The sequence below is a fragment of the Salmo salar genome, chromosome 02, assembly GCF_965601325.2.
Source record: "Salmo salar chromosome 02, fSalSal1, whole genome shotgun sequence".
Lineage (NCBI taxonomy): Eukaryota > Metazoa > Chordata > Actinopteri > Salmoniformes > Salmonidae > Salmo > Salmo salar.
The window spans coordinates 86,908,771-86,922,854 of NC_138292.1; the positions used below are offsets into that span (position 1 = coordinate 86,908,771).

A 14,084-nucleotide genomic window follows, 5' to 3' on the forward strand; every position below is an offset into this window, starting at 1 on the left:
TTCTATTGGACAAATAACTCTCTGCAACCATGTGGTGGCATGTGATGTATCGCCATAGCAAGTGAATTTCTTCAATAACAATTTATGATCAATAACATCAAAGGGCTGCACATAAACTATCATCTTATTATCCATTTCTTTTAACCAGTCATCAGTCATCTGAGTCAGTGCAGTACAAGTTGAGTGCCCTTCTCTATATGCATGCTGAAAGTCAGTAGATAACTTGTTCTCTGAAAAATAGCATTGCATTTGGTCAAACAAAAATTCTCTCAATCAGTTTACTAAGAACAGGCAGCAAACTGATTGAACAACTGTTAGGGCCTATTTTTAGGAAGTGGAATGACTTTTGCTTTCTTCCACGCCCTGTGTGGACACACTCCTTTAGGCTTTGGTTAAAGATGTAGCAAATAGGGGTGACAATACAGTCTGCTACCATTCTCCATAGTTTCCCATCCAAGTTGTCTATACCTGGTGGTAATACAGTCTGCTACCATTCTCCATAGTTTCCCAGTTGTCTATACCTGGTGGTAATACAATCTGCTACCATTCTCCATAGTTTCCCATCAAGGTTGTCTATACCTGGTGGTAATACAGTCTGCTACCATTCTCCATAGTTTCCCATCCAGGTTGTCTATACCTGGTGGTAATACAGTCTGCTACCATTCTCCATAGTTTCCCATCCAGGTTGTCTATACCTGGTGGTAATACAGTCTGCTACCATTCTCCATAGTTTCCCATCCAAGTTGTCTATACCTGGTGGTAATACAGTCTGCTACCATTCTCCATAGTTTCCCATCAAGGTTGTCTATACCTGGTGGTAATACAGTCTGCTACCATTCTCCATAGTTTCCCATCAAGGTTATCTATACCTGGTGGTAATACAGTCTGCTACCATTCTCCATAGTTTCCCATCCAGGTTGTCTTTACCTGGTGGTAATACAGTCTGCTACCATTCTCCATAGTTTCCCATCCAGGTTGTCTATACCTGGTGGTAATACAGTCTGCTACCATTCTCCATAGTTTCCCATCCAGGTTGTCCATACCTGCTGGTAATACAGTCTGCTACCATTCTCCATAGTTTCCCATCAAGGTTGTCTATACCTGGTGGTAATACAGTCTGCTACCATTCTCCATAGTTTCCCATCCAGGTTGTCCATACCTGCTGGTAATACAGTCTGCTACCATTCTCCATAGTTTCCCATCCAGGTTGTCTATACCTGGTGGCTCATCATTATTGGTGGTTAACAATAGTTTTCCACGTCTCCCACACAGACTTGACCAAATTTAAAACAGCAATCCTTCTCTTTCATTATTTGATCTTTTATACAAAAAAATATTATGGTTCACTGTTCAATGTTGTCATTTCACTTGTGAGTTTTTCCACTTTTGAAGTGAAATAGCCATTGAAATGATTGGCAATATCACAAAGTTTTGTTATAAATGACCCATCAACTTCAATGAACGATGGAGAATAATTGTGTTTTCTGCCCATGATACCATTTAAGGTACTCCAAAGTGTTTTTTTATTGTTTGGAATTTATCTTGGTTTGGTAATATAATTTATTGTTCTTTTTGTTAAGTTCACTCACAGCATTTCTAAATTGACAGTATGTTAACCAATCAGCTGAGCAGCCTGACTTGTTTGCCACCTCTTTTGTGTATTTATGTATTTATATAACAAGGCGTCTGGGGGGGGCGTAGCAAATTGATGAGGAAGTGTGTGGCGTTACGCATGCAAATAGCGTGCATATGAGAACCAATCAAAAAGTAGCTCAAAGTAAATAAGAATTGTGTGTGTGTGATGTGGGGCTGAAGCTACTGACCTGGAAGTTGATGGAAAATACATTTAATTTCCAGACAAAGGTTTTTAAATTTAATTTAACTAAATAGCTAACAATAATGTATTGAGACGTACAAAGAGAAGCAAGTGTTGATTGATTAGTGAAGATTTTAATGAGTGAGAATAAAATTTAAAAAAATGTAACATCTACCACAGATCTGCATTTAAGGCAATTTCTTATTCAGTCATTCAAACAAACAGATATCATCAAAATAAACAACTAGCTCTATACTACTCCTACATGGTGTAACAATACATAGATGTATATAATGAACTGACTAGCTCTATACTGCTCCTACATCTAACAATACATTGATGTATGTATATAATGAATGATCACTAATGGCGTTCCACATTTTACTTATATTCAGAAAAAAATGTTTGCATTAATCAAATGTGTTTTACAATCAGCACATGTGTTTTCTCTGCCATGGTGGAATAATACTGATGGGAACATTGATGAAGTACACCACATGGTCAACAGTATGTGGACACCACTTCAAATGAGTGGATTTTGCTATTTCAGCTACACCCTTTGCATTTACATTACATTTACGTCATTTAGCAGACGCTCTTATCCAGAGCGACTTAGAAATTGGTGCATTCACCTTATGATATCCAGTGGAACAACCACTTTACAATAGTAGATCTTTGCTCACAGGTGTATAAAATACGAGTAGACATTATTTGGGTATGACTTTAACAGAATATGAACTTTGAAAAGTTAGATTTCCACTAGGCAATTACTTTAAAATAACATTAACCGGTTCCCAAGCTTTCAAAATAACGGTTCTGTTCTTGAACAGTGGAGATCACTTTCGTTATCGGTTCTGTTTCTGTTCCTCAAATGTTTTGCTCTTTTCCGGTTTCAGGTTCTGTTCCCTGAACCGGTTCCAACTCCTGTTCCTCACTGGGCGCATTGGAAAGAGTGTGTGTATTCTCTCATGCCTTTTCAGGTTCCCTAACCGTGTAAAATCCTTTCCACACAGAGAGCAATGGTAAGATGTCTCCCCTGTATGTGTCTTTTCATGCTCCTTCAGGTTCCCTAACTGTGTAAAGCTCTTTCCACACTGCGAGCACTGGAAAGGCTTTTCTCCTGTGTGTGTTTTCTCATGCATATTCAGGTTCCCTAACAGGGTAAAACCTTTTCCACACTGGGAGCATTGGAAAGGTCTCTCTCCTGTGTGTATTCTTTTATGTTCCTTCAGATGCCCTAACCGTGTGAAACCTTTTCCACACTGGGAACATTGGAAAGGTTTCTCTCCTGTGTGTATTCTTTTATGCACTTTTAGGCTCCCTAACTTGGTGAAATCCTTTCCACACAGAGAGCAATGGTAAGAGTTCTCCCCTGTGTGTGTCCTTTCATGCTCCTTCAGGTTCCTTAACTTGGTAAAACCTTTTCCACACTGGGAGCATTGGAAAGGCTTCTCTCCTGTGTGTGTTCTCTCATGCTTTTTCAGGTTCCCTAATCGTGTAAAGCCCTTTCCACACTGGGAGCATTGGAAAGGCTTCTCTCCTGTGTGTATTCTCTCATGCCTTTTCAGGGTCCCTAACTGGGTAAAACTCTTTCCACACTGGGAGCATTGGAAAGGCTTCTCTCCTGTGTGTATTTTCTCATGCCTTTTCAGCTTATATAACCACTTAAAATTCTTATTACACTGGGAGCAGTGGTGTGGTCTCGCTGGTTTGGGCGTCTCTGGGTCTTGTTTCCCTGAAGTACCCTTTCCACTGTCAGAGTGAGAGTCTGGTCTCTCGCCTGCCAAAGACAACCATAATATTTGGTTAAAAACAGAGAGACTTAAATTAAATCTCCACATGATAAAACAGTCTTCCTATGAGGTAACTGCAAAATACACAGGCAATGAAAATATTGATCGGGGAACTAGTTGCTGAGGAAAGTGGCTGTTGTAAAAAATAGAGTTTTTAACAGTAAAACAACAACAGTATGTGCAGGAGGGGATAAAAGATGGGCTTGTCGAGTAACCCCGCCCCCCTCTAATGGTGATAAATCACACAGATTCAGCAGTGTGGACAAACAAAAACTACACGCAGAACAGATAAAGGAATAGAACATCTAAACAGAGTCAAGCTACTGAGGGTGTAGAACATTAACTAATAACCAGTGGTCACAGTTTATAGAACATTAACTAATAGAACTAATAACCGGTGGCCACAGTTTATAGAACATTAACTAATAACCGGTGGCCAGAGTTTATAGAACAGTAACTAATAGAACTAATAACCGGTGGTCAGAGTTTATAGAACAGTAACTAATAGAACTAATAACCGGTGGCCAGAGTTTATAGAACATTAACTAATAGAACTAATAACCAGTGGTCACAGTTTATAGAACATTAACTAATAGAACTAATAACTGGTGGTCAGAGTTTATAGAACAGTAACTAATAGAACTAATAACTGGTGGCCACAGTTTATAGAACATTAACTAATAACCGGTGGCCACAGTTTATAGAACATTAACTAATAGAACTAATAACCGGTGGCCACAGTTTATAGAACATTAACTAATAGAACTAATAACCGGTGGCCACAGTTTATAGAACATTAACTAATAGAACTAATAACTGGTGGCCACAGTTTATAGAACATTAACTAATAACCGGTGGCCAGAGTTTATAGAACATTAACTAATAGAACTAATAACCGGTGGCCACAGTTTATAGAACATTAACTAATAACCGGTGGCCAGAGTTTATAGAACATTAACTAATAGAACTAATAACTGGTGGTCAGAGTTTATAGAACATTAACTAATAGAACTAATAACTGGTGGCCACAGTTTATAGAACATTAACTAATAACCGGTGGCCAGAGTTTATAGAACAGTAACTAATAGAACTAATAACCGGTGGCCACAGTTTATAGAACAGTAACTAATAGAACTAATAACCGGTGGCCACAGTTTATAGAACATTAACTAATAGAACTAATAACCGGTGGCCACAGTTTATAGAACATTAACTAATAGAACTAATAACCAGTGGCCACAGTTTATAGAACATTAACTAATAACCGGTGGCCAGAGTTTATAGAACATTAACTAATAACCGGTGGCCAGAGTTTATAGAACATTAACTAATAGCACTAATAACCGGTGGCCACAGTTTATAGAACATTAACTAATAGAACTAATAACCGGTGGCCACAGTTTATAGAACATTAACTAATAGAACTAATAACTGGTGGCCACAGTTTATAGAACATTAACTAATAACCGGTGGCCAGAGTTTATAGAACATTAACTAATAGAACTAATAACCGGTGGCCACAGTTTATAGAACATTAACTAATAGAACTAATAACTGGTGGCCACAGTTTATAGAACATTAACTAATAACCGGTGGCCAGAGTTTATAGAACATTAACTAATAGCACTAATTACCGGTGGCCACAGTTTATAGAACAGTACCTAACAGAACTAATAACCAGTGGTCAGAGTTTAAAGATGTTATATATATTTTTTTTAATTTCACCTTTATTTAACCAGGTAGGCCAGTTGAGAACAAGTTCTCATTTACAACTGCGACCTGGCCAAGACAAATCAAAGCAGTGCGACAAAAAACAACACAGAGTTACACATGGAGTAAACAAAAGTACAGTCGATAACGCAATAGAAAAATCTATATACAGTATCATATACACAATCATATCAGTCCGTCTTACCTAAAAACTATATAATATATATATGTATCATACACATTCATATCAGTCCATCTTACATTTTATATATATATATAGTTTTTAGGTAAGACGGACTGATATGATTGTTTATATACACACATATATATATATATATATATATATATATATATATATATATATATATACACATATATACACACACACATATATATATATATACACACATACATATATACATATACATACATACATACATACATACATACATACATACATACATACATACATACATGCACACACACATACATATACATACACATAGTTTTTAGATATCATATAAATAATCATATCAGTCCGTCTTACCTAAAAACCATATAACATAATACACACTACCAGTCAAAAGTTTTACAACACCTACTCATTCAAGGGTTTCTCTTTATTTTTACTATTTTCTACATTGTAGAATAATAGTGAAGACATCAAAACTATGAAATAACATGTATGAAATCATGTAGTAACCAAAAAAGTGTTAAACAAATCAAAATATATTTTATTTTAGTTTCTTCAAATAGCCACCCTTTGCCTTGATGACAGCTTTGCACACTCTTGGCATTCTCTCAACCAGCTTGACCTGGAATGCTTTTCCAACAGTCTTGAAGGAGTTCCCACATACGCTGAGCACTTGTTGGCTGCTTTTCCTTCAACTCTTTCAGTCCAACTCATCCCAAACCATCTCGGTTTGGATGAGGTCAGGGGATTGTGGAGGCCAGGTCTTCTAATGCAGCACTCCATCACTCTCCTTCTTGGTAAAATTGCCCTTACACAGCCTGGAGGTGTGTTGGGTCATTGTCCTGTTGAAAAACAAATTATAGTCCCACTAAGCCCAAACCAGATGGGATGGCGTATCACTGCAGAATGCTGAGGTAGCCATGTTGGTTAGGTGTGCCTTGAATTCTAAATAAATCACAGACAGTGTCACCAGCAAAGCACCCCAACACCATAACACTTCCTCCTTCATGCTTTACTGTGGGAAATACACATGCGGAGATCATGCATTCACCCACACCGCATCTCACAAATACACGGCGGTTGGAACCAAAAATGTCAAATTTGGAATCCAGACCAAAGGACAAATTTCCACCAGTCTAATGTCCATTTCTCGTGTTTCTTGGCCCAAGTAAGTCTCTTCTTCTTATTGGTGTCCTTTAGTAGTGGTGTCTTTGCAGCAATTCGACCATGAAGGCCTGATTTCACGCAGTCTCCTCTGAACAGTTGATGTTGAGATGTGTCTGTTACTTGAACTCTGTGAAGCATTTATTTGGGCTGCAATTTCTGAGGCTAGTAACTCTAATGAACTTATCCTTTGCAGCAGAGGTAACTCTGGGTCTTCCATTCCTGTGACGGTCCTCATAAGAGCCAGTTTCATCATAGCGTTTGATGGTTTTTGCGACTGCACTTGAAAAAACTTTCAAAGTTCTTGAAATTTTCCGTATTGACTGACCCTCATGTCTAAAAGTGGACAGTCGTTTCTCTTTGCTTATTTGAGCTGTTCTTGACATAATATGGACTTGGTCTTTTACCAAATAGGGCTATATTCTGTATACCACCCCTACCTTGTCACAACACAACTGATTGGCTCAAACGCATTGAGGAAAGGAATTCCACAAATGAACTTTTAAGACGGCACACCTGTTAATTGAAATGTATTCCAGGTGACTACCTCATGAAGCTGGCTGAGAGAATGCCAAGAGTGTGCAATGCTGTCATCAAGGCAAAGGCTGGCTGTTTGAAGAATCTCAAATATAAAATATATTTAGATTTGTTTTAACACTTTTTTGGTTACAACATGATTCCATGTGTTATTTCATAGTTTTGATGTCTTCACTATTATTCTACAATGTAGAAAATTGTAAAAATAAAGAAAAACCCTGGAATGAGTAGGTGTTCTAAAACTTTTGACCGTTAGTGTATATGTATCATATCAGTCTGTCTTACCTAAAAACCATATATATATATATATATATATATATATATATATATATATATATATATATATATATATACATACATACATACACACACACACAATCATGGACACTCTTACTGACAGTTGTGGCTGCTAAGCGTGATGTATTGTTATCTCTACCTTCTTGCTCTTTGTGCTGTTGTCTGTGCCCAATAATGTTTGTACCATGTTTTGTGCTTCTACCATGTTGTTGTCATGTTGTGTTGCTACCATGCTGTCATGCTACCATGTCATCTTAGATTTCTCTTTATGTAGTGTTGTCTCTCTTGTCGTGATGTGTGTTTACTCCTATATTTTTATTTCATTTATGTTTAATCCCAGCCCCCATCCCCACAGGAAGCCTTTTGCCTTCTGGTCAGCCCTTATTGTAATTAAGAATTTGTTCTTAACTGACTTGTCTAGATACATACAGATTGAAATATAATTATATCTTTTTTATTTAATCATGTCAGTCTGTCTTACCTTAACTAAAAACCATATAACAATTTTATATGTAAAGCTTCAAATCATGTTTAAAAAATAATAATTTTGCTTTCATGGGATGTCGAAGTGTAGAGACTGATCAAAGCACCATAGAAAATAAGGGAGATTATGTTACGTCTAGTCTGTGAGACCAGGCTGTAAACCGAGGTAGTTGTGATCAATATGATGAATCCTGTTTTCACAACATTTAAGAACCGGGTGATAGAAAACAGTGTGAATGTAATAATGACAAGGGACTTATTCAGGAGTAATTTAGCTAACTGGTAGCGTTTTCATTTGACTTAGAAAGAGTAGGACCACAACGATTTCAATTGATTGTAGCAATATACCTGAGAACACAGCGTTTAAGTCAGTCAGTACTCTCAAGTCAGACTGAGACATTCACTTAATGTCCTGGAAATCAATCTTCTTCCCATCAATAAATGCAAAAGGACAGCTGAAAGATTCTCTCTTCCCGAGCCTTTCTTTATTGTTTTGAGAGACGGGGTTCCATCCCCCCAGGTAGATGGCCTGGTGTAGGATCCTTTAGGGTCAAAGTAGTGGGTTGGCCTGGTGTAGGATCCTTTAGGGTCAAAGTAGTGGGATGGCCTGGTGTAGGATCCTTTAGGGCCAAAGTAGTGGGATGGCCTGGTGTAGGATCCTTTAGGGCTAAAGTAGTGAGATGGCCTGGTGTAGGATCCTTTAGGGCCAAAGTAGTGGGATGGCCTAGTGTAGGATCCTTTAGGGCCAAAGTAGTGGGATGGCCTGGTGTAGGATCCTTTAGGGTCAAAGTAGTGGGATGGCCTGGTGTAGGATCCTTTAGGGTCAAAGTAGTGGGATGGCCTGGTGTAGGATCCTTTAGGGTCAAAGTAGTGGGATGGCCTGGTGTAGGATCCTTTAGGGCCAAAGTAGTGGGATGGCCTGGTGTAGGATCCTTTAGGGTCAAAGTAGTGGGTTGGCCTGGTGTAGGATCCTTTAGGGCCAAAGTAGTGGGATGGCCTGGTGTAGGATCCTTTAGGGTCAAAGTAGTGGGATGGCCTGGTGTAGGATCCTTTAGGGCCAAAGTAGTGGGTTGGCCTGGTGTAGGATCCTTTAGGGCCAAAGTAGTGGGATGGCCTGGTGTAGGATCCTTTAGGGCCAAAGTAGTGGGATGGCCTGGTGTAGGATCCTTTAGGGCTAAAGTAGTGGGATGGCCTGGTGTAGGATCCTTTAGGGTCAAAGTAGTGGGATGGCCTGGTGTAGGATCCTTTAGGGCTAAAGTAGTGAGATGGCCTGGTGTAGGATCCTTTAGGGCCAAAGTAGTGGGATGGCCTGGTGTAGGATCCTTTAGGGCCAAAGTAGTGGGATGGCCTGGTGTAGGATCCTTCAGGGCCAAAGTAGTGGGATGGCCTGGTGTAGGATCCTTTAGGGCCAAAGTAGTGGGATGGCCTGGTGTAGGATCCTTTAGGGCCAAAGTAGTGGGATGGCCTGGTGTAGGATCCTTTAGGGCCAAAGTGGTGGGATGGCCTGGTGTAGGATCCTTCAGGGGGGAGTGACCAAAATGTGCAAAACCACACTGACCTGTGAAAGGCATCAATACAGCTTCTTCATGTGAAAAGTCACATGAAGAAGAAGAAGGGTTGACATAGCAAGACTTGGCTCTGATTATAAAAAGAAGATATGGGCGTTTTTATAATCCCAAAGCCTAGGACCAAGAGGCATGGAGAGGCAGCCTTTAGTTACTATACCCCAGCCTCTGGAATAGTCAGTCAGAGAACCTGAGGGGGACCAAGAGGCATGGAGAGGCAGCCTTTAGTTACTATACCCCCAGCCTCTGGAATAGTCAGAGAACCTGAGGGGGACCAAGAGGCATGGAGAGGCAGCCTTTAGTTACTATACCCCCAGCCTCTGGAATAGCCTGTCAGAGAACCTGAGGGGGACCAAGAGGCATGGAGAGGCAGCCTTTAGTTACTATACCCCCAGCCTCTGGGATAGTCAGTCAGAGAACCTGAGGGGGACCAAGAGGCATGGAGAGGCAGCCTTTAGTTACTATACCCCCAGCCTCTGGAATAGTCAGTCAGAGAACCTGAGGGGGACCAAGAGGCATGGAGAGGCAGCCTTTAGTTACTATACCCCCAGCCTCTGGAATAGCCTGTCAGAGAACCTGAGGGGGACCAAGAGGCATGGAGAGGCAGCCTTTAGTTACTATACCCCCAGCCTCTGGAATAGCCAGTCAGAGAACCTGAGGGGGACCAAAACTGTGAACATATTTAAAAGAGATCTTAAAACACCTTTTTAGCTTTGCTTTTCCTTTAAAGTAGTTGCGTTTTTATTGTTACTCTTTTTTTTTATCCTCTGTTTGTTGTGTAGTAAATATATTTTTTCATTCGTTTTTATTTCCTGTAATGCACTGTTGCATTCCATGTCTGAAATGTGCTGCATAATAAATATTGATTTGATAGTGGGAGTGTAAATGTTACTGTGTGACGTTGCCCTTTAGTTCAACAACTGCATTGTGCTTCTGTTTTAAGACAGTAAGTAACTTACTGGGCTTAATCAGATGTCCAATATCCTCCTCTTCCTCTTCTTCCAATATGACAGTTATCTCTCCCTCCTCTTTCTCTTCCTTCACTGAAACATCCTCATCCTCTACTTTTGTTACTGTGACATCCTCCTCTTCCTTCTCCTCTTTCACAACAACGTTCAGCCACAGACCCTCTTTCTCCGTCCAGCAGATCTCCTCTTCTTTAGCAGGAGGAGAGTAGCTTAGTGAACTCATGGTCGGGGATGTTAGCTAACAGTTAGCTAGCTGTTAGCTAGCTAGGCTAGTGAACTTAACCAGCCAGCTACGTTAGCTGACTAATAACAACAACGTAAATATGAAATTAAATGGGATAACTAGCTAGACGACAGAGGTGAGTTTAAAACACAGTGGGTAATATACACGAACGCGTCTAAAGAGCTGCAATGTTTCAGCTAGCAAGCTACCGAAGTGGCTGACCACTGTCATTTAACTATAAAATAACATGGCTGTCTAGCTGGGTTGTCACTAGTTACCACAGCCACAAAGTCAACATTGGCTGTCGTAAACATGTATGAAAACAAACATGTTATTTTTTTTCTTAATTTAAGGTTAGGGTTAGCAATGTGGTTAAGGTTAGGTTTAAAAATCACATTTTAATAAGAGAAGTTGTAGAATTGAGCGAGGTTTAGCCATAATTATGACTTTGTGACTGTGGTAACTAGTGACGACCGACAAGCTGTTGTTGTTTAAAGAAGAGTCCAGTTCACCACACGTCACATTCTGGCAGACTTGCCTGAAAGACCCACAGCGCCCTCTGCTGATTGGAGTGGGAAACGCAGTTGAGGGAATGTTTTATTTTATAACAAAAAGTTTAAACAATTTCAATGATTGGTTTTATTTTATTTCCAAGAATAATATTATATCACATTATATGAAAGGAACCTCCAAGTTCAAATTGATCATTTGAAACATTTAGGCTGTATCTGCTAAATATCATCCTATATTCCTCTCTCTGTCTCTCTCTCCCTCTGTCTTTGAGCTTTTCTCTCCCTCTCTATTTGACCCTCTCTCTCTCTCTTTGACCCTCTCTCTCAATTCAATTCACTTTATTGACATGGCAAGTTCATTATTACTTACATTGTCAAAGTATACATATAGAAAATATATAAATAATAACAACACATTAAAGCAATGGTAGTAGACCAGTGTCAACATGACTGAAGACACATTACATAGTATGAAAGACAAAACAAAACAAGATGGGAAATATTATCGACATTACATTGCACTTTTCACTGGCTGTCCTTCAGGTTGTGGCAGGATTTGACCCTCTCTCTCCCTCTCTCTCTCTGACCCGCTCTATCACTCTCCCTTTGACCCTCTCTCCTTGACCCTCTCTCTCTGGATAGAGAGGGTCAAAGAGAGAGGGAGGTAGAGGGAGAGAGAGGGAGGGAGAGGGTCAGAGAGAGAGGGAGGTAGAGGGAGAGAGAGAGAGAGAGGGAGAAAGGAGGTAGAGGGAGAAAGAGGGTCAGAGAGAGAGGGAGAGAGAGGGTCAGAGCGAGAGGGAGAGAGAGGGTCAGAGAGAGAGAGGGGGTCAGAGAGAGAGGGAGGGAGAGAGATGGTCAGAGAGAGAGGGGGAGAGAGAGGGTCAGAGAGAGAGGGAGGGAGAGGGTCAGAGAGAGAGGATAGAGTGGGTCAAAGAGAGAGAGAGAGAGAGAGGGGGTCAGAGAGAGAGGGAGGGAGAGGGTCAAAGGGAGAGGAAGGTAGAGGGTCAGAGAGAGAGGGTCAAAGAGAGAGGGGGAGAGAGGGTCAAAGAGAGAGGGGGATAGAGAGGGTCAGAGAGAGAGAGAGGGGGGGTCAAAGAGACAGGGAGAGAGAGGGTCAAAGGGAGAGGAAAGTAGAGGGAGAGAGAGGGTCAGAGAGAGAGGATAGAGTGGGTCAAAGAGAGAGAGAGAGAGAGAGAGAGAGAGAGGGTCAAAGAGAGAGGGAGAGAGAGGGTCAGAGAGAGAGGGAGAGAGAGGGTCAAAGAGAGAGGGAGAGAGAGGGTCAGAGAGAGAGGGAGAAAGAGGGTCAAAGGGAGAGAAAGGTAGAGGGAGAGAGAGGGTGAAAGAGAGATGGGAGAGAGGGTCAGATAGAGAGGGTCAGAGAGAGAGGGAGAGAGAGGGATAGAGTGGGTAAGAGAGGGATAGAGATGGTCAAAGAGAGTGAGAGAGAGGGTCAGAGAGAGAGGGAGAGAGGGACAGAGAGCGGGAGAGAGGGTCAGAGAGAGATGGATAGAGTGGGTCAGAGAGAGAGAGAGAGAGAGGGGGTCAAAGAGAGAAGGAGAGAGATGGTCAAAGAGAGAGGGTCAAAGTATGAGGGTCATATAATATTATTCTTGAAAACTATTAACTTTTTGTCTGAAAATAAAAAACATTCCCTCAACTGCGTTAAACTCTCCAGTCAGCAGATGGCGACGTGGGTCTTTCAGGCAAGTCTGCCACAGACTGACGTATTAGCAAAGATTGTTATAACTTAACCAAGATAGACCACAGCCCATCGTTTCAAACCGGAACAAATGATTCATAGTGGGCAGAACAAGCACGGAGGTGGACAGAGCCAAACACGAGCAACCAAGATCCTATTGGCCCATTCTAGCGTACATGCGCATATTTCCGTTATGGAACGCCAACTCCATGAAGGGAGCGTGTGCAATAACCCAATTCGCCATTGCCCTCCTTCTAAACAACGCCATTTTTTAAACCGTTGGCAAAGGGTAATGTCTACAAAACTTAGTCCACGCTGTTCGTAACATAAAACTGTATTGAGATCAAATGTTTAATCGATGAGAATATTAGCATAATGTCGGCCACAATCCATCTCGTTCCATATTTTCCCACTGCCGGCCACTGGGCTTTCAATTCATCAAAGTGGATATCAAAAGGATATCAAAGTGAAACAGTTCTCTAAAGACACAAGAGACAATAATACAAGAAACAACACTTCTGTAGCTTGTCAACTATGTGTCTGTCTATCCCTGTTCTCTCCTCTCTGCACAGGCCATACAAACGCTTCACACCGCGTGGCCGCTGCCACTCTAACCTGGTGGTCCCAGCGCGCACGACCCACGTGGAGTTCCAGGTCTCCGGCAGCCTCTGGAACTGCCGGTCTGCAGCCAACAAGGCTGAGTTCATCTCAGCCTATGCTACCCTCCAGTCCCTAGACTTCCTGGCGCTGACGGAAACATGCATTACCACAGATAACACTGCTACTCCTACTGCTCTCTCTTCGTCTGCCCACGTGTTCTCGCATACCCCTAGAGCATCGAGCCAGCGGGGTGGTGGCACTGGAATCCTCATTTCTCCCAAGTGGACATTCTCTCTTTCTCCCCTGACCCATCTGTCTATCTCCTCATTTGAATTCCATGCTGTCACAGTTACCAGCCCTTTCAAGCTTAACATCCTTATCATTTATCGCCCTCCAGGTTCCCTTGGAGAGTTCATCAATGAGCTTGACGCCTTGATAAGTTCCTTTCCTGAGGATGGCTCACCTCTCACAGTTCTGGGTGACTTTAACCTCCCCACGTCTACCTTTGACTCATTCCTCTCTGC

At 41.3% G+C, this 14,084-nt stretch overlaps 1 protein-coding gene across 1 annotated transcript; it reads right to left on the minus strand.

Annotated features, from left to right (window-relative positions):
• Positions 1-1,930: 1,930 nt before the first annotated feature.
• On the minus strand, positions 1,931-11,004 carry LOC145850243 (uncharacterized). The gene is made up of 2 exons (XM_082967982.1): positions 10,518-11,004; positions 1,931-3,596 (listed from the first exon to the last, which is right to left on the minus strand). The coding sequence occupies exons 1-2, from the start codon at positions 10,747-10,749 to the stop codon at positions 2,662-2,664; spliced, it is 1,167 nt and encodes a 388-aa protein (XP_082824108.1). The 5' UTR covers positions 10,750-11,004; the 3' UTR covers positions 1,931-2,661.
• Positions 11,005-14,084: the final 3,080 nt, after the last annotated feature.